At 41.7% G+C, this 21385-nt stretch overlaps 2 protein-coding genes across 2 annotated transcripts in view; one reads left to right on the forward strand and one right to left on the reverse strand.

Annotated features, from left to right (window-relative positions):
* Positions 1-601: 601 nt before the first annotated feature.
* Positions 602-16975, reverse strand: rimkla (ribosomal modification protein rimK-like family member A). The gene is made up of 5 exons (XM_017693498.1): positions 16121-16975; positions 8913-9143; positions 6094-6180; positions 3975-4178; positions 602-3145 (listed from the first exon to the last, which is right to left on the reverse strand). The coding sequence occupies exons 1-5, from the start codon at positions 16281-16283 to the stop codon at positions 2631-2633; spliced, it is 1200 nt and encodes a 399-aa protein (XP_017548987.1). The 5' UTR covers positions 16284-16975; the 3' UTR covers positions 602-2630.
* Positions 16976-18521: 1546 nt separating this feature from the next.
* The window catches only part of kazna (kazrin, periplakin interacting protein a), a 131000-nt gene continuing 128136 nt past the window's right edge, over positions 18522-21385 (forward strand). Inside the window, exon 1 of the mRNA XM_017693504.2 lies at positions 18522-18985. The gene's annotated coding sequence lies outside the window, so the exon portion shown is untranslated. The remainder of the gene's footprint in view (positions 18986-21385) is intronic.

The following is a 21385-nucleotide window of genomic DNA, read 5'->3' on the forward strand; positions in this document are numbered from 1 at the left end:
CCTGTTTTCCCCCGCAAACGAGATTAGTGCACACAAACCAGTTTTATCCTTAAAATAAAAAAAGAAAAAAGAAAGAAAAAACAGACTTAACATTATAAAACAAGCAAGGAAAAAAAGTGCATGTTGACCTACATGGTACAAGCATCTTTTTCTATTAAATTAAATAGTTAATTTTTTTTTGTTTTGTTGTTGGTTGACACACATTATAGAACTCTGTCTAGGATGGACGTGTCACATGATAACAGGGGAGGGATTTGATCCAGGCTGCTTCCCTGAGTTTAATCTGAATACAGTTTCAATGTAAACTAACACAGTTCTTCCAAAATCTACTTCAGGTCTAATTCCAAACACCTTTCGAAACAATCACAGTTTTGAATGTGATCTAAACATAAGTGAATTCTGTAACCCGACAATGTAAACTGTAATAAGAGTTAGTTCAGATGAGTTTGGTCCATACTGAAAATAAGCTAAGACTCAATGTGAAGGTGAACTCTTGATGTAAACCACATTCAGACTTGATCTGAATTGAGAATAGAATGTGAACAGGCAAAGAAAGAGGGAGAGAGAGAAGAGGTACTGAAAGGTGAAGACAAGAACCGAGTTATGGTTCTAAAACATTTTTAATACCTCATGTCAGAGTTTACAAACTGCATCTCATCTTTACGATTAGAAAGAAATTCAAGAGTAGAGGAGTTCGGCTCAGGCTATATCCCGCTGGGCAGAACTCCGAGAACTTCTAGCACCCATTTATGTTGACAGTTCGTTTTTATTGATGTACAAAAAAGAAAAAAAATCAATTCCAAACATGTAGCTTATAGAAGTTTAGTGTTGGCAAAGTGGTCAGGCTTTTGGGTATGCAGATCCTAATTAGCATTCAGAATACATCTAGCCGTTCTATGTAACTCACTGCCTACATGCTACAAGTCAGATGGGCGAAGATACTAGCACATGCAGGTCTGTACGAGTACTTACTGGATAAGTGAATGAGTACTTGGCAGTGAGAACAGCTTCTGGTTTTGAGGTATAGTAAACACAGCTTGTTTTTTTCTGTTTCTCTCTCTCCTCAGTACATCCTCTCCCTGACACAGAGCCTGTCTGACTGGATCAGAGAAGCGCTCTCAAGCCCCTTGCTCTTAAAATGGGGGACAGCAGATTCTCTAAAATGGCTGCCTCATTAACTGAACTGTTCCGTACTCCTGGTTCCTGGGTTTCAGTATCGTGAATATGAATTTTTTTATTCATTTGTTCACTATTTTTTAGAATATGGCCAAAGTAGAGATGGCACCAAACCAATACCAGGTATTGCGCTGAGATCCATAGAAAATGCTTAATCCAATATTAGAGAGAGGGGAAATGGAGGGGGGAGGGAATGAACCTGATCCAAACCTGTAACAAATCTAGCCTTAAATGGCACGTGCTCACATTGTGGGATGTAACAATGTTAGTGGTATATTTCTTTCTATTGAGTAGTGAAGTGTCCGAGTAGTTTGAGAACAATGGCCTACGTTTAGATGCTCAACTTAGGTTAAGTGCTTAATTCTTAGCCGTTTTTAAAGGAGAAAAAGAAAAGTGATTCGGTATCACTCAATATTCACGGTTTTAATATCAGTATCGGAGAACAACGTGGTATCTCTAGTTCATTCCTCCAGTCTTGTGAATTCATCTGTAAATCAGTTTGTACAGGATGGGTACAAAGTCTGACATTTTAAAACAAGAGATTCACTATCAAAAGGTTGAGGTTTCTAAGTGGTGACAAAACCAGCTCCTCCTCCTACCTCTACCCACTAAAATCTCAGTAACCAAGTAAAACACCTCAGCCAAAGTGGCAGAGCGACAGGTCTTTGTGCTTGTGATAAGAGTTTTATTAAATACAGACAACCACTGAAGCTAAAAACATGGTAAACGAATTCTTGCTCTGTACAGATGTGGGTGAGTCCACTGTAATTGGAAGAGAATATGTACAGCTGTTCCAGTCTTTGTCTGTATGTGTTAATGCTCGTGTCTGTGTGGTTTCTTTGAGGGTGTAGTCACCCATTGGCAGGGCACATGGGAGGGCACTCATTTAAACGGATGACAAAGATTTGTTTCAGGTTCTCTCTCCACGCTAAAAGCAAAGCAACACGCTCCACAGCACGTTCAGCAAGCTTTGCAAAGGGGTTGGTGATGGACTGATTTCATGCTCTCTCACTATACGTGTTTGGGACAGTGTGCGTCTACATGCTCTGCCTTTTTAATTTGGTTTAATTTAGTTAATTCGATAATAACTGATGTGTTGGATATTGAAAAAAATCTTCAAGTAAAACCACTCTCCAGTACATTGCACCCTGAACTACAGTGGCAACCACTCACTCAGGTAGTGCACTAAAGCTTGGGTGGAATATACACTTCAGCTAGTGCATGAACGCTTGGCTAGTGTACCCTTCACCAAGTGCACTTCCACACACACCACTACACATTTGCACAGTCTGTCAGTGGAACATCAGGGGAGCAGCCTCAGACCAGCATGGGTTTACACGGTGGGTTAGTATGACATATGTCTGTGTTTGTATTTGACCACTGTATGTATGTGTCTGTGTGTGTGTGTGTGTGTGCGTCTGTGTGCGCGTGCATGTAGTGGCTGTTTTTTCAGCTCACTCAGTCAACAGTTTAATTTCCTTCGCAAGGAGGGAGTTGATGTTGTAGGCAGGATCAGCTGCACTTGGGGCATGGCCTATTTCGGTTAGCTCCGCCTCACTCTCACTGGAGGTGGAGCTTGTACTCATGGTGCTGACAGCATCAGGGATGGCACAAGTAGCAACAGGTGGGCACACCTCCGGTGGAATACACACTTCAGTGGGGATGCACACCTCAGGCTCACTGCTGGTCTCACTGGCGCTGGACACCACGGACAGCAACGACATCTTGCGGTTGAGGCGACTGGGGAGGAGCGACAGGGCATAGTCTGCCACAATGCCAGCCACATCCATCCCACAGGCCTGGTCGAAGGCAATGAACCCCACATTGGCGTTGGCCTCGCACACCACAAAGGAGCCATCATTGAGCTGCAGCAGGTCAATCCCGCACACATCCATGCCAAGGATGTTGGACACTTGCACAGCTAGCTGCTTGCCCTGCTCACTCAGAGGACACATCATGCCCACACCACCTAGACAGAGCACGAATAAGTGTAAGACAGAGTTGAGAGTGTACCGTAATAGTTTGTGGATTTGGCCTACTGTGTAACCCTAATATTATCCACACGTAGACGTGTAGAGCCAGCAGCAGTTCCAGATCTACAGTTCATCACTTATGCTTCTATTTAATGAACTGACTAGAGCGTGATCATATTTTTGCCTCTTTGGAACATAAACCCTTTTAAATCTAAATTATGTCTACACGCTGCCAAGAGCACATTGTTAAAGATATGATTAAGAAGGCAGAGACAGTGCTGCTGTAGCACTAACTACTCTAAACTGATCTGAAAACAAGGAAAAGAAAATTAAAAGGAAAAAAAGAAGAGCTTTTAGTAGCCTAAAATTTAAATCCATGTAGATTTGATTAAGACAGTTTATTACTATTAAGGCTTTACATGTGTAGAAGTATTATTAGTTGAACATTATGATTAATATTATAACTTGAATGTCCCACAGGCACCTTTGTTATGCAAGCACAACAAGTACCAAGCGAGCTGTATCACGCCCTAAATTGGCAGCTATACCACTACGGCTGGTTCTGATCTGCTGTTTATTCTTCTCCAAGAAACAAAACACATTGTGCCCCTCGATACTTATGTAAATTTGCACCTTTTTTGTGTAACAAGGCGTTGTGTGTATATGTATGGGGCGGTATAATACGAGGCTACATTGCCAGATCAAACTAATTTCAGGCTCAAATTAAGGTAGCACTGTGCCGAGCAGCTCAAGGCTACCATAAACTGAACCAGTTTGCTCAATAGCAATCAGCTTTGTACCATACCCCCCCACCCCAGATCATACCAAGGGAGCAGTTGCTTTGCATGCGTCCGTCCGTGGAGCAGCGCAGCATGGACCCAATGACCCTGCCGCCCACCAGCACCACACGCACGTCCCGCCCATGGCTCTCCTTTACATATTCCTGGAACAGGTACGGAGCCTCATGCCGAATCAGGTGACACAGGTCGGCCAGGTGATGCTTGTCCCGCGCCAGGAACACCGCCTTACCTACACAGGTAATGAGACATAAACGCTATGAAATTCCACACAACTGCAGAGTTCTCAAATAGCTTCAAGCATGTGCAGTTTTTAGGAAACACTCATGTGAGCACACACTTTGAAGACAGTGTTAAAACCTCTTTAGGCTAAAAGATCTTACTAGGGATATATTGATACCATTTTCAGACAGAGTACACATACAAGTATGTTTTTTAGTACTTCTCGATATCTATACCAATACATAATAAATAACCTATTTAGAATAATATAGCTGCTAAATTAACAGTTAAATTCTTAAAATCGAGTTGATTTTAAATGACATGCATGGTCAAACCATGTAACAGCAGTGATCTTGGATTGAGTAGCGTTGCCAGACTATATTTTATTCCCTATCAGATAAGCTCTTCATTACAGCTGTATATAAAAGCATGTTTCATAGTTTTGATCCTATGCTCATCTGTCTATTTCAACAACAGTCTCTGTAGCTCAGCCACAACAGGCATCGCATCTGAGAATCTGAGGAGCTTAACTGTCAAATTTTTACATCTTGTTGTAGTCAATTTGGCTGGTTAAGCAGTTGAATGTCCTCCAAAACCAGGCATCTTGTTCATTGGACTCTTCGCATTGCACATTTGAATAGACCATTGCATGCAACCAAAGCCTACCATTTACATGCTCACACTGTAAAACTACACTCATTTCCATTGATGTGCCATGTGAAACAGCCTCTACAGACAGCTCTGTCTCTTAACAGTTTCCAATAAACCTGCTTCATTCAAAACAACACGCTGGACACAAGTAGGAGAATGCGGTCTCACTACTTTTATGTCTGAAATGCCTAACCACACAACTAAGCCATTTTATAGTTGATGAGACCTTTCTGGTAGTATAAATCAGCTGCTGGCAAATTCAGTGTGAGAAACATAATGCCATCACCTCGCACTTAATAAGCTGGATTAGTTTTAGTGAAGGGCAGGGCAGGGTTGGGCCTGCTTTGGCTTAGGTACATTTTCACATGCCAAGGTAGAATCTTCCTGGCATAATTTATTCAACAGTGAATAAGAAAGATAAAACAAAGATTTTTGTTTTATCTTATTATTTTAATGTTTGTATTACTGTGTTCTTTTTTGTGTGCATGAGGGTGAGGCCTTTGGCATGCAGCAAATTTTAACCTCTTAACACCTGTATTCATCACATGTTCACGTGCTTTGGGTTTTGTCTAAATACGGTGGTGGTCCACTGTTTTTACTAACGATTTCTCGGAGATATGAAAAATGCTGGTCACCGAAAAACACCGACAGACATCTCACAAATAGTCTGACCGTAGCCCAATTTTGCAGTCTTGTCTCTACCAATTAAAGAGTTATGTCTACAAACTGGTCCTAGGTAAGAACATGAAGATGTTTCTCAAGGCCTGGTCACAGTACATCAAACTAGGTTCCTTAAGGGCCACAGCTCTTTAGAGAAAGCTACTTGTAGGCATTGACATTCATTTAATTCGTTAAGGCCTTACTGATCAGCTGCTGACCTCTGAAGTCTGTGGACTGGAGCCAGACAAATGTGACCTAGTCTAAAGTTTTAGCAGGGAACTGACCCAGAGCTGACTGATGCTCTTTGAGAAGAAAAAGGATCAGTCTGGCATACTTTTTAAGGTTGGTCTGGATCAGGAACAGCTTCTCTTCATGCACCACACTATTGATGCTGGAAGTGTGTGCTGCTTATAATAGTGCTCTGCTTAGATCCCCAGCATGCCTTGTTCTGTTCTTATCTCCCTCATCTGCATGTGGAATGTCAGAAGTGCAGCTGCTCCCCGTAAGAGTGCAGAGGTTACATGCTACATGCTGATCTAGGAACAGGTTTCTCTCCCCAAGTTTGCTCTGAACCACAGAGAGCAAAGCGGATCTGTAATCGGTGAGGGACTTACCTCTGTGTCCGCGAGCGTTTTTCACCACAACGGGGTAACCTAATGGCTCTGCCTCATCGATCATCTTACGGAAGTTGTCATGGCCACCTGGAGACACACACACACACACACACACACACACACACACGTTACCAACTCTGTAATGACTAGACTCTAATTTCCATTGAAGTGTATGTGTGAGATTACTGGGCCATTTTGGACAGGGACAGAAAGAGTGGCGTGATGAAGACAGCATTCTGCCAAACAGACTGATGATCAGCACCTCAGTGCCGCCATGCCTTCACACTCACCAGAGGGGAGTCGACCGTGAACGTGCTCAAACTCACAGAAACGCACAGCCTCTCATGATATAAGGGTCATCAGTATGAACGGCTCCAGAGTTATTGATCATGTGTGATTTGTTTAATGTTTTCTATTTACTGCCAACGTGGTGTTAAATCATTCAGATAGAGACACAGATGGCCACTAATTAATCTCTACATGCTGTTTTAAGTACAAATAGATGTGCAGAAAACACTTTATGTAACTTCTAGTGAAAATGGCCTTTGAGTAGAAGTCATTAATTTTGAAAGATATATCTGAACAGATTAGATAAAAGACAACTGAATTATATTAGGAAGGGGAAAATAGGTTTATAAAAAATAAAGAGCTCCCAAAACTAGAGTTTAAAAAATATTTTAAAATATCAATAGGACATCTAACAATCTTGGAGAGATAGAAGAAACCCAGGCTCCACTCTTGCTTCACTTCTGAAAAAGTGTCTATCATCTTGAGAAGACAATTCAATGCTATGGGCCTGAAAGGATGTGTAGTTCTCAAGAAGCCCTTACTGAAAACAGGAAAGAAAAAAAACCTGTAAATCAAACAAAGAAGCTGCTGAAGTTCTGAGAGCAATGGACTGGCCACACTAAAGCCCAGACCTCAATATGATTCAATGTGTTTGTGATTACTTGGATTGTGAGATACAGAAATTGATACCAACTTCTATAACTGAACTAAATATGCAGAATTCTCTGAAATACTGAAAGCAAGTCCCTCAAAAACAATGGAAGCCGTAATAAAGACAAGGTGTAGACAAATTACCTACTGAGAATTGTATTGCTGAAGCATTTGAGTACTTTTCTGTTTGATAGGTTTTCTGCTTTCATCCAAGACTGAAACACAAGCTTCTACTTGACTGTTTATACTGGAAATTTTATAAAGGATAGTCTTAATTGATTACAAAAAGCTTTATGTACATCTGCTATTACAGATTGTTCAAGGAGAGCTAGTTACTGAACCAAACTGAATTATTACTCATAGAACAAATCAAACCACAAACCACTGAATTGTAACTGGAATTCAATCGATGCTCCTACAAGCCGCAACCTTAAGTGAGGTTTCAGCCTCTAAAGCAGTGCATGATGTGGCGCTGCTACGAATGCAGAGCAGACAGATGTGTACTGGACTGCAGAGTGGAAAAAGACGAAGGAAAAAGCGAGTGATTTGTGAGGGCCACAGGGAGGAGGGAGTGAGGAGTGGAAGAAAAGTAATTATACCCATGCCTCTGTCTGCTCATCTGAGCTGAAGAGAGCCTGCAAAGCGCAGCATCATACAGACTGCAGAGACACTGCTCAGGCTGCAGAGACTGCTAGGGTCCTCGCCCAAGCTGCAAAGGCTGGTGTGGGATTCATATGAGCTGCGGAGACTGCAGGAGTTTCTGGTGTCCTGCTCTAAACTTTTAATACAATGCTTGCTGGTTTCTGCTTTAATGCACCAATTGAACCCTTTTTCGAGCCGCTGCAGCTTTTTCCATCCTCTACATTCTGACAGAGAGAGACACGCAGACAGCCAGGGAAGCAAACAGCAAATGTCAGACAGTCCCACGTCACTAAAGCAGCTGCCTTTCTGTCTGTTTTCATTCAGATGGTCATGAGTTCTCCCCACTCTCCCTCCAAACAGAGCCCTGTTACATAAACAGCTCATGCTCATTTGCGCATGTGTGGATGTGGACGTGTGTGCGCAGGATTTAGACTCTGCCAGTAAAGTTTATCTGGTGTTTGTCAGAAATGTCAGAAAAAAATAAAAGCTTGATCCATTTACCATAGCCTAGTTCTAGTTTTAAAGATGAGCAGAAGACATTACATCTCGATTTAAGATTACAACAATAATTGTCTTTTAAATGTGATGCGATATGATAAATCATGCTTGATTTGAGCACCACAAACAAGGTAAAAAAAATACTTTGAGCGGAATTCTATTTACAATTGATCTCTATAAGCATATTTAAAACATATTTAATCATTATTACATACAGTAGTCTTGAATTTTGGCGATAATCAGGCCTGCGAGTAATCACAGTACGCTTCCACAGCATCAAGATTAGAAATGTTTTTTGCTAGGTAATCCTATCGGGTTAGTAAAGAAAGTCACTACAACTCTGCAGTAGGCCAGCACACAAAACATCTTACAATAAACTTCATTCCTGCTGTCTGTGCATATTTTTGCTGACCAAAGCAGCTGCCCTACTTGTTTTTTTCAGTTCTCCTTCCACCACTGGAGTTGCTGCAACAGAAGTGTTGTGTTACGGGGTGCGTGGAAGGCAAGGGGAAATGAAACACTAAAGAATTCAGCAACACCAAATTTTAAATACTGTGCACAGATTTTTTATATATATATATATATATATATATATATATATATATATATATATATATATAAAAAAATAAAAAACACCGGTATAATACAACAGGTTTTCTTCTGACAGTGATCTATGAAAGCCCAACACTAACTACGTGGAAGTGTGTATGTCTAGGAGAATGTCAGAGTATAATGCTAACCGTAGGAATAAGTATCAGGCAGTGGGACTCCATGTCCAGCCAGCTCCTGGAAGGTCCAGAACTTATTGACGCAGTTAAGGATGGCCTGGGGCCGGTTGACCAAGCGGCATCCCATTTTCTCCAGGTGCCTCAGAACTGTGATGTCACTGTCAGACTGCACCCACGGAGTAGGAACACGCACCACAGCTACCTGCGGATATGAGGTCACCACCTCCTGCCCCACCCGGAGACCTGAGACAGAGGAACAAAAAGTATGTTCAAGACATTGCACACATTTGCAAAAACGACTTACTTGCTGTGACATTTTCCTTTTTTCTTCCCAAATCTCCTACCATATTGTACATTATGTATTCATTCTACTGTGAAATATATGTATTCCCCATTCACAACAGGTACAAGACTATAAGAGTTCTGTAGATTTTAATTTTGTATTGTATCAGTAGATCTACTGCAGCCAGACGGTACTGTGTGCAGCATTTTGGACAAGTATCTAGGCAACACCTAAGAGTTGGCCAAGCTCTACATTTGGACTACTGCCCTCCTTCTGCCACATAGACACAAACAAACACAGCCTCTCTCTTTCTTTGTTGCCATGCCAAATGAGCTGGAGAATCACACAGACAGGCAACATCTCTGTAATACTGAGTTTCTGACATCTTTGGTCTCCTCCAGAGCTGTTATACAACACCCCAGAAGCATCGCTCACGGTTTCTCTGCACTGACCCACTAACCCAGATCCTTCCGCTCTTCTGCTGTTTTTAAAATTACCATCTCAGCTATTAACTACCTCATATTCACTATCAGCTTGCCTTAATTACTTACACATGCACGAACACACAAAATTATAGGTTATTCAAGATCTACTCTGTAGCTCACATATGCAACGTATTAAATCTCAGTGTCTTGTTTGCCGTCATGTCAGGGTGAATTAAATCAGAAAACAGGAAAGTGTTGTTAAATGAAGTGACACTAACAAAGCAGTTTTGTAAACATAAGGATACCGAGTTGCTATGATTCCGCTCATTAAAAACGCCGCCCACATACACATAGAAATCATTAATGACTGTTACTGGGAATGGGAGAAGAAAGCAGAAGCAAGTGTATGCGCATGCCTGCTTAAAAACCAGCCGACTGCAATGTATATCGGAGAGCAACAGAGACAGTGTGAGCATGTGTGTGACCACCTGCTTTCTGCGTCACCATCTCAGGAGGGAGTGGCACACAAACAATAGCAGATATTAGCCTGCAGCTCTGTGCAAGTGGCTAGGCCAGGATTAGTTAGTTAGTGATTGGTTCTACAGGGAGGTGGGGTAATGTCAGTTTACCACAGTTCACACGGATATGAGGAGATGGGAGTGGTTGCTCCATTTAGGAAAACACTGTCATTAGCTTGAGATTTACAGCTTATAGTCAATATTACAATCAAAGTTTTGTGATTTTACACATTTTAACGTTGAGTCATACATCTGAAGCAGGACAATACACATCGGCTTGATTTGGGCCAGAGAATACAAGCAAATTCTCCACACTTGGAGAGAAATTTTTTTTTCCAAGGATATGATGGAATGTTTTTATCAACATGGCAATTCACATAAGATACAATATAACCGATATAATAAAACCTGATTCTGCACTTTGTTTTATAGCAGATAAAAGGTGCTGGAATTTTGACTGACCCAGGAGCATGCAGTCTGTAATAATGAGTAAAATGGCAGATTAGGACAGAATTCATAAAAATTCTGGGAAGAGCCATTAAAAATGACCACACCCTGTTAAACTAATCTAATATGAACAGCGCTCTAGTGTCAAACATACATTATAAAGTTTCCAAACTGTCACATGTTTATAGGCTTGGCAGCTCCTTACTTGCAATGATGTCAGCTAAATAATTTTAGTAAAAGGTGGCAGTCATCAACTCATCAATTTATTTCATACTTCTCTAAAATCCTTTGCATAATCCTTAGGATGATCCATCAATTTCACCTTCAAATGGCCAACTGTCAGTGACCATGGAATATTAGACACATAATGGGCATAACGTTTTCTGGCTTTACATGTATTCATACTTACACACAGTACTGCTCTGGTTTCGCAGAGTTCTATTCAACTTAATGACTGCACTGACGGACATCGCTGTTTATCTTTCTAGCACAGAGCGCCGTCTGCACGCACACGCATGTTCCTGCTTCTGATGCAACCCTGCTGGCAGACGCTCAGATTTTAACTCGGTGCCGGACATAAAGAATACACACGTTGTGCGCACGTGCATGTGTTTTCACTGCTCAGCAATACAAGTACAGTTAAATCGGTCATGCGTTCTCTGCAGTTCAGAAATAATCAGGCACATTCAGATGGTAAAATCATCTGCGGCCACATCACCCGCCCCCTACCCTTCTTTCTCTCACTCTCCCTCTCTCCAGCTTCCCCACCCCCCCCACCACCAATCCCCTGAGGATTTCCTTTCTGCAGCAGCTGTTGCTTTATCGTTTATGCTTAGCTATTTCAGCCGTGTTATAAGTTCACATTTTTTAACCATGTAAAGATGATGCTTATTGAACATACATATACGTAAGACCCACTCACACACACCCCTGACATGCATACACATCATTCATGCCAAAACCTGCACCAAGCCAGTAAAAATTTCCCCTGAAGAAAAAGAAAAACACATTGTCTGCCACGTGTACAAGCACTGCTTTTGCAAAAATAGTCTACAATGGTGTGTCCTGTGTAACATGGTTAAACGAAAACAGACGCCCCTGTACAATCTTTGAGTTAATAATATTCACTGACCTTACAGCTTAAGCTAGCGTGAGTGTCTATCTCAAGTAATACGCGTTAACTGAAAATAGCATATCGGTATCAATGGGTGTCTAATATCAACAGAAAATGCTAGACTGGCCATTGAAGGGGGAAAAAAAAGAATGAATCCAATCCAATCCAGCAATAAATCTATCCTGAATCATCACACACACTAAACTGAATCTTGTCTTTACCTTATTTGAGACATATTTTACAAGAAGAAACACATTATTGGGAAAAACAATTATGATTGGAACAACTGAAGGGAAAAGAGGAGGAGAATGGCCAGCGAGACTGGTGAGAATCTGAGGAATCATTAAAAAGCCATTAAGAAGATCCAAACAGGGGAAATACTATAAGTATAGTCACCAGGAGTCGAAACAGGCTCATCAGCACTGTAATAACAATAATAATAAAAAATTGTTGTGGGTTTATATTTTTTCCTGTTATGTACTAGTGCTGAAGTACTGTGAATATGATGTTAAATGAAGTGTTAAAAAAAGATCAGCTCATATATATATATATATATATATATATATATATATATATATATATATATATAACAGCTGGTACTTAAGGTTTTATTATCAGAAAGGGAAAATTTAGTATTGGGTCATTTCTAATGTAAAGCAACAAAAAACATACTGAATGTGCTAGTATGAGTCTGGCTGTGTACGTGTAGACATGTAAATCGGAGCCACTTTACAAAGCAGGATTTCTCAGTTACCCAGATCACTCGAGTTGAATCCAACTGAAGGTGAGCAAAGGAACACTTGGATTTTGGACATGCCTTGGACGTATATAAATCAATGTAAAGCGTTACTTTAAGTAGAGGTTACTTAAAACTGAAAATAAAAAAATTATATTAAAAAAAAGGTTCCTTTTAGAACAGAGAGGTTCTTTAGGGAACCAAATGTGGCTCTTCTTCTACACCATAAAATCTATGGCACCCTTTTGGCACCTTTATCTTTAATGATCCAGCTTTACTAAGAAATCCTCATTTGTGGAACACCTCCAGGACTTACTCTGAGTTTACTAACAGACAACCTGGTAAACACACTGTTGTGTGAGCTCTGACTGAGGTTCAATGCCCATGATTATGTGTGAGAGGAAGTACTAAACTCATGACTATGGAAGCATCTTCTCACTCTGGCTTTGTGCACCCAAACCAGCAGCAACAGCAAAACAGTGTTACATTTCTCATCCACTGGAGGAATGGCCAACACTGCCATACTGCGGTCCACTCATGATGCGCCACTCACTCTCTTTCAGATATACACACACACACATCCTCCACCTCCTCACATCTACACCACAGGATATGAAATTCCCACTCACAAGTCTCAAATGCATGGCGATTGGTTCATGTGGCTTCACAGCATATTCTCTGTCCAACAGACAGACACTGTTTGGTTACAAAGAGGCCTGCAGTAGGGATGCACAATGATACCTGAATCATATCAGCATCAGCAGATACCTGCTGAAAAAATATCAGCATCAGACAGATCTGACATTAAAATCATCATTTGAGAATGTATTTATTGTACTCCAGAAGAGGAGAATGTTTAGCAACGCTGGGCTTCTGTGCTAAAATATCTGCAGTGTACTGCACTTGTAACCTTAAAGACATACAGCTTACATTTCTGCATAATACTAATCCAGGTAGAAAATGTGAATTAATCCATGTTATATAAATGTGTACTGGCATCAGTATCAGCGTCAGCAGATACATCTTTGGAAAAATACTGGATACTGACATCGGGTGACAGTTCCCATATCTCTGAATCCTTAGCCTACAGACTCGATTTGGGTTTGGGCCACAGCTGCGCTCTGTTCACAGCAAGTGGTTTCTGGGCTCTCACTGGGCTGGACAAGGAAGGCCAATCAGCTTCCTCTTTGGTCATGCAAGGTTAAGTAAAAGTCAAATCGCTAATTTTAGTTAATAAAAAGCTCAAACACATGGCTAACCACATTACAGCTGTTGTAAAATACTCTGCCCATCTATTCATCATACAGTTCAAAAATATATGTTGATTATCTTACACACCATCTTTGGGCTCATGAAATAATTTGTGGTCAGTGTGTTACTTGACAACTGAGCCTACTGTTACAAACTGCACTGCTTGGTGGAAGAATAGGTTATTAAATTAATGTCAGTAACACTGGTGCATGTTATCACATCACATTGGTCGAGGTTTCTAAAAGTAATAAGGCATTTAAGGCTTTGTATTACAGTGACTTTAACACAGTTAACGTAGCTTTAGAAATTCTGCCTTCATTTTAATCTGAGTTTTCATTTTTAGACAAATCATGAATTCATTATGCAATATTGGCCTTAATATCTGACCTTGCTCATGTTTGAACAAGCATTTCAAATGTATGTCACGTATTGATGACGTAAAGTAGCCGGATGTTTAGCCACCAGAGATTGTAAATCCCAGAGCTGACCAACTGTCCACTGGCCTAATCTCACAGAATACTGCCCACAGACCTAATCTGACCACCCCAGGATCCAGGCCAGAAGATTACCCTCAAAAACTCACACACTTGGTGACATACCTCCCCCAGGTGATGTGTGGTTGCGCTCTCTGCACCTCTATACCTTGAATTCAAAAATGATTTCTAAAACTAGAAACAAATGGCAAAGTGCCTCTACACAGAGAGGTGTGACACAGAGGTGTGACACAGAATCCAGGTTACAGAATCATCCGGAAATAGCGGGTACACTTTAAGAGCTGCAACAAGCACATGCTGCTGCAGTCAGAACAGGAACTGAGTCAAATGTACAGCATGGACACACTGTCTCAAGAAACATGAGAGAAACATGAGAGAAACATGCATTCACTCTTTAGCTGTTCAGATGTACAGATTCTGCACTTCTCCTGGAGCCTGCTAAATCTCAGTCTTTCTGACTCATCACTCCCTTTCTCTGGTGGCGAGTGAAATCAGGTATTTGTCATATCAAAAGCATTTCCGCTGTCTGCTTTCTGTTACAACAACAAATGAATAAGTCATGACATTTGCACTGCCATGTAAGTTACTTAAGGTAGACAACGCGCGAAGATCCTGTCTCCTACCCTTGGCCATTGAACCCGGCCATTCACATCTCCATATGTCCACTATGTCACACTCTCCAGTCTCTATATGGAAATTAAACTGCAAAAACTGCCATTTTTAAAGGTACTGTTTTTGTGATGTCACAAAAAACAGCACATTCACATATCTCTGCACATTCAGCCTACTGCATTTTGCCCCACCCATTATACTGAAGTTATAAGGAGTGTTTCAACCCAGACTGGTTTTTGAATGAACCACTATACAGGACAGCCAATCAGAGCAGATGTAATTTACATCAAAAACAAAAAATGCTAAAACGTTGTAGAATACAGGCCCTTTAAACGTGTCTACATAATATGACCGAGGAAATATTTTGGTTTCATTCATAATTTATTAGACCAATTCTAGTGGTGAGGTTACACCAGTCAAACCAGTAAACATCAGAGTAATAATAGCCAGACACATAAAATCTGCCCTTATCGTTTGGAACAGTCCAATTCTTCAAAATTCACGAATTTACCCAAGAAAAGCGCCAAAATGGTCTTTCCTTTGGGCCCTTAAAGCGTTTTGCTAAGGAACCAGCCTTAACCGGTTGCCTCAAGTTAGAACCAAACCAAAGATTTCTGAAATAGTCGGAAACAGCCACGTTTTCCCCTCCCCTAAACCGTGTAATTTACCGCCTGTGGGGGTCTTCAGACTGGCCCCTAACAGCGCGCCATCGCCGTTTGCGCCGCTGCTGCTTTTCTCTCTGGCTGCGTCCAAAACCACATACAACAATCCCGCACACACTACACTAGGGAATGCTCGAGCGGTGCTGGCGCACTATTTTAGCACGCTAGTGTTGTAGTATAGGTTTTGGACGCAGCCTCGATGTGCCAGACACTCGTGACCGTAGCTACATGCTGTAACGTTACGAATGAATACTTAACATTTCATTTCGCCTACAAATCCGAAACACGGCTTAAACCGACTCGGCTGTTATCCGCACTTTATTTTCCCGCATTTAAAGACAAAATGGTCATCTCTTCCAGCATCCCGTGCGAGACTGACTGGAAACTGGGTTAGGCGGTCACTGTCACACAGCTTAGCATGAACTAGCCAGCCAGGCTAACGGCATCATCACAGACACACCGAGCCTCCATTCAAAACAAAAAACATCAGCACACGGCGAAACTTACCGTTCAGACATGTTAGTTAACTAGCTCAGATGACTGTTAGATCAGCTAGATCTTCGCGTGGAAGCGGCATACCAAGCCTATTAGGCCAAGGCCATGTTAAATGAACCACTTTAAACCAAAAATTGTGCGCATAAAAGTGAAACAAATGCAACATATTGCCGTAGTGTTTACCTAGCTGTCCATTGGTGATTGTTATGACAATCTCATCCATTAACAGATAACGGAACTCAACGTCGTCCTCTGCACATCGCTCCTTCAGAGCCCGCAGGATCTGAACTTGAGGATACTCCTGGCTGATGCGCCGATCGGTCACAAACCACACCCGGGAGCACATGTTTAATATCGAGCTAAAACGGATTCAGTTGCAAAACAAACACGATTAAAAGCGTTAAAAGTGCTCAAATCAAGAGGCACCGACGATTCGCGGGAGCGCGGGATCCGAGATCGGGGAGTGACGGGAGAATAAAGCCGGTGCCAAAACAAAACAATGGGATGCAGCAGCTGCGGCGCTTCGGGCTAACTGGGTTAGCAGGACCGGTCAAGCCACGTTTTCCTATTTTCCTTCGCCGACTGCCAGCCTCTCCCGTTTCACCTGATTCAGGACCCCCGCTGGATAGCGACTAACGCGGCCAATGTAAAAATCTGAGATTAAAAAAATCGAAACGGAGAGAATTTGGTTAAAAAGGCGCGAGCTGTTGTGCCCTGCTCCGAAGCTATCGGCCGACAGCCCCCAACGAGGGCAAGAGCTGAACGCCCCTTCCACAAAGCGAAAACAAAAGCCTCGCTGCTGCAGAGCACCCGCACGCTACCGGTATGGCCGAAAAACTCAACAAAATGGTGGAGCAGTGATGGAGAGAAGGCGGTTCGTCGATGCTCTCTCTCTCGCCTCACTCGAGGAGTGATGCTCTCGCGCTGCCGAGCCTAACTCTCGCGATCCACGCCTCACAGCGCTGAACGGCTCTCGGTAAACCCGCGCGCTTATTCTCAGCTCCGCGATTTTCCTCCAGCACGCGCTTAGTTTACAACTCTGACTCTACAAACACACAAAAAAAAGAATCTCCGCCAATGAGAAGCGCGCATTTACTCTTCTGCCGACCAATAGCGACAGCATCCTCCGCGGCCGCCGCAGCGCTCTGACCAATCAGAGCACAGAACGCGCGGAGGCTCGCGTGTCCAGGGCAGCCAATGAGCCAATGGCGGGGGCGCGCGCCGCCGTTTTTTTTTTTTGGCGCGTGACGAGAGAGGGGGCGTCTTCGGGAGCGCGCGTCCTTCCCCCCGAACCGGTTCAGACCGGGTTTGGGCGGGTTTTGGGGGCTCACTTTGTGCTGCTGAAGTCTACTAAAGTGACAGGATTTTAAATAAACAAGCACAAATTCGTAGAATCGCTGCGACGCCGCGGCCGCTCCTCAGTGTTTTCCTGAGTCTGCCGTTTCGCTGCTCTGCTCCTCATGAATTCTGTGGGTCTGTCTGTGAAACATTTGCCGCAGCTGTGTCTTGCGCTATTGTTCTGTCCATATGACGCCTTGTTTGTAACCTTATGCCCCCTGGATCGCTGTGTGATCTTCTGGGTTTGAGAAATGTAAATATAATTGATCATCATCATCATCATCTGTTTTATTATTAACAGAGAAGCGCCTTTTGTGGAGGGTGCGATTTAGAAAGAGAAGCGTGGAGCAGTCTAACAACTTTAGAAAGTCCCGTAAGGCTGGGATGCTCTGAGGTCTGTCATTTAGACATGGTAAACAATGCGAAGACATATATGCGGAACCCATGTGACCTTCGTGGGAAACACAGAGGTAACGTTACGATAAAAATGACCCAGCTTCTGCATTGTTTATACCGTGTGTGTGCGTGCGTGCGTGCGTGCGCGCGCTGCGGGAGTGGGTGGTTGGGGGTTGGGTTTTTTTTCATGATGTCACATTTGACCAATAGCCAACCGGAACGGACTGGTCTTCTCTTAAGGTTGTTACCTCAGTGACACTGAAAAGAGGAACGGCTTCTGATTTAATCTGGACTTTAAACAACGAAGGCGTTAAAAGTAGGTTAACGAACTGACTCGACTGACGTGTCAAAACATGCCCTACTTAAAACATCTCTTTCTGTCATTTGTATAATTAAGGAAACATAATTAATCCTACATGTGATTCCAGAGGTGTATGTCTATGGCTGTATCCCAAATAGCCTTCTACTTGACCTAAAACGCACTACTTTGGATGTAGACGTCGTTAATTCATGATCTACACCGTGCGCTACATAAGGGTCTGGGAGCCATCTGAGATCCAGCCAGGCCGACTGCGTTTCGGAATCCATATTCAATGCAAATTTCCACAGGCTTCAGTTGCTCTACGGTTCACTGGCACCGCCCCTTCCCTGACAGAACACATCAATCAAATTACCGTGCCAGATCCGTCAACCAATCAACGCTCCTAACGTCGCGGACTGGGCGGGGCATCATTAGGTTCGCATTCCAGAGCTTTCTTTTTTAAAACCGTCAGAACTAAAATGCAAGCAGCCTAAAATAAAGTTATGTATTTTTTATTCATGGAAAAAAAGACAAGAAAAACGTAAAGATGCTTTGTGGGCGCAAATCAAGAGGCACCAGAGTTTAAGTTTAGAAATACGGTTTCAAGTCTGCAGTCTGCGGAGATGACTTGCATACAAAAGAGGCTTCGGTTGCTTGATGTACAGAACTGTACATTCAGCTGTCCGGAGTCTATAGGCTGTAGGCTCAGCACACAAAATGATCATAATTAGCGGGATAAAATATAACGTAGTCATCTTCAAGTCAATATCCAAACCACTAACCTAGCTAACTCAGACTTAACTGGCACGTGAAACATTAAACATTACAGGCGTTAAAATAGACTTAGTGAAAGACGCAGCGAGGTTTACTCCAGAGAAAAAAAGTGATGAAAGTGGTTATGGTGTCAAATCTGGTACGTTCTCTCACATTCGCTCACAGCTGTGTTTGATATGGAGACACTGCCACCTGCTGGAGATTCAACAACACGCCTGGTTGCGTCATCCAGACATGAGGTGAGTAGCATAAAATGTCTTTACCCGACTGTCATGTTGTAAACGTAGGTATGTTTTAGATTGCATTGGGTTTTTTTATTCCAAGCTGAGTATTTTTATTCTTTGGGCTAAATCTGAAAGCAGTGCTGGTGCTGTGGTGAATAACCTGCTGCCACGCTACCATAGCATCATAACCGAGTGCCCCAGCAGGAGAGCCCCGCTCATCACTCCTCCCGCCTTCGGGTAACACCGACGTGAGATCAGTCGAACACGAAATGCAGCTTCTTTTTACGGAAAGTGGAGAAAACCGGATTGGTCAGGTCTCTTTAACAATACTGCGGCTGTATGCTGCCACCTGGTGTGAATAAGATGGATGACGTGTTGGGAGGGTGGAGGAGGGGGTAACATAGCATTACAGAAGTATCACAAGCACACTAATCAAATGCGAACGTGTGATCATCGAGTCTAAAACATTTTAATAGAGAGTTTACTACTAAACAATGCATAACTGGAAAGACACTAGGGCCATCTGAAGTACACACAAGACATGTGTGTGGTTTTATGTATCAAAACCAGTCATTATTCCTTATATAACCATTTTCCAGTCTCCTAATTCCTCACTGGTAAAGTTCCTTTTAGGCTGATGTAGGCATGTAAATGCTAATCCTCTGAATGGCTACTTAGTGTAGTCTGAATAGACAGATATATGCAAATGTGGGGTTTTTGTGACAAAACAATGGATCCAAAATGGGCTACCTTTGTTTCCATATGAACTGAGGAGTAAGTGGTACATTTGAAAGCTTTTACAATGTTTATACACTCCATCAAACTCTTATGTCAAAAAAAGTTGAGGAGCTCTGAGCTTTCCTTTAACCCTTCATAGGCCCCTTAACATTAACATGCTATATGGACAGGATCTGGTCACCATCCGCATTTATCACAGAGCAATTTATTCCAACAAACATAACAGCATTTCAAAACTTGCACAGAGGCTCAAACATATACAGGTTTTGGATGTTAACATCACAGTTTTCCACAGACACATTCCATGTAAATTAGGATTCTAAATCCGTTTTTGTTCACAGCTTTTCCTTCAGGCCCAGTGCATGAAACCCATGTTTTCAGGCCAGTAGTTTGACAGATAAGAGAGAAGACATTTAAAATTCAGGGTTTGACTGACAAGGTGCAAAAAAATAAGTTCTTTAAATTAAAACCAGGCAGTCTACCATTAAAGCATATTCTCTGTAAACTATATCCAGTGATTTCCTCTGCAGGTGAGCAGCCAAGTCTCTGTCCCCTCACCGACTGATGTTGATATTAATAATCAGTGTATTTGACATAATTAGATTTTACTGTAATTTACAAAAAAGCAACTTCAAATTAGTTTGTCAACTAATCAACAGGCTTTGGTAATATATATATAATCAATCACACTATAAACATATTCTAGTCAACCCTATATCACCGTTCAGTTACCCTTCATAACCCATTATAATATCTCAATGCTACACAAGTAAACCACTGGTTTAAAATGAGCTTAAAAGGAGAACTCTTGCAGACTTGATTCAGTTGATATGGGCTGTTTGTTGCACACAGATTTAACCTTAGTCCTGGGCTACAAACCATTTCAGTTAACAAAGAAACACTGTTAATAGAGTGATTTAGCCCCGGTGAGCTTACTGAATACCCTGATCATCTAAAACTAGTCCTTGACTATCAAAGCAAAAAATAACTTAAAGTAGATGCAATTTACCCTAGCAAAGGTTCTAAGCATCCTTGGCAGAACATTTAAGGCTTTTCTTACATGATGTTACCAAAGAGTACTAATTATAGTGCACAAAACTCTAAACATTTGTTATTTGCTCAAAAAACAAAAAGAATTTCTTGAGCAAATTAAAGAACGTCTCCACTTAAAACCACCAGTGCCTTTTTGAGCAATAATAATTACATATTTAAAAGCCATATTTGATACTTAATAACAAAATCTACTTCCATTTTAATGGGTTTATATAATAAACACAAATAAAAGAAGTAGAAACTGGCCTTTTGTCTCAGAACAGACTTTTCTGTATCAGACACCTCCTGTTTACAGTATTTACCCAGATTTGTGATGCGCAGTAGCTTAAGTGGCATGCTAACACAGTATTGCTCACGCTTTCTTTTTCATTGAGACCACAGCATGCATTAACCCGAACCCATTAGGAGAGCAGACTGCAAATCTACAGTCACCACACTTACTAGTATGAAAACGAACATAAGTTACAGCATATTAGTACACAACTGAACTCAGAGACATTGCTGAATGAATGATGAGAAATATAACTACATATAATATCTTCTTATATATATATATATATATATATATATATATATATATATATATATATATATATATATATATATATATATATATATATATAT

Source organism: Pygocentrus nattereri, chromosome 28 (genome assembly GCF_015220715.1).
Source record: "Pygocentrus nattereri isolate fPygNat1 chromosome 28, fPygNat1.pri, whole genome shotgun sequence".
NCBI classification, from domain to species: domain Eukaryota; kingdom Metazoa; phylum Chordata; class Actinopteri; order Characiformes; family Serrasalmidae; genus Pygocentrus; species Pygocentrus nattereri.

Excerpts from the sequence above, each read along its gene's own strand:
- rimkla (XM_017693498.1), bottom strand. The coding sequence starts at position 16,283 with ATGTGCTCCCGGGTGTGGTTTGTGACCGATCGGCGCATCAGCCAGGAG. Across the intron at positions 9,144-16,120 it reads AATCACCAATGGACAGCTAG|GTCTCCGGGTGGGGCAGGAG; the intron begins GTAAACACTACG and ends CCTCTGTCTCAG. Across the intron at positions 3,146-3,974 it reads GCAAAGCAACTGCTCCCTTG|GTGGTGTGGGCATGATGTGT; the intron begins GTATGATCTGGG and ends TGCTCTGTCTAG.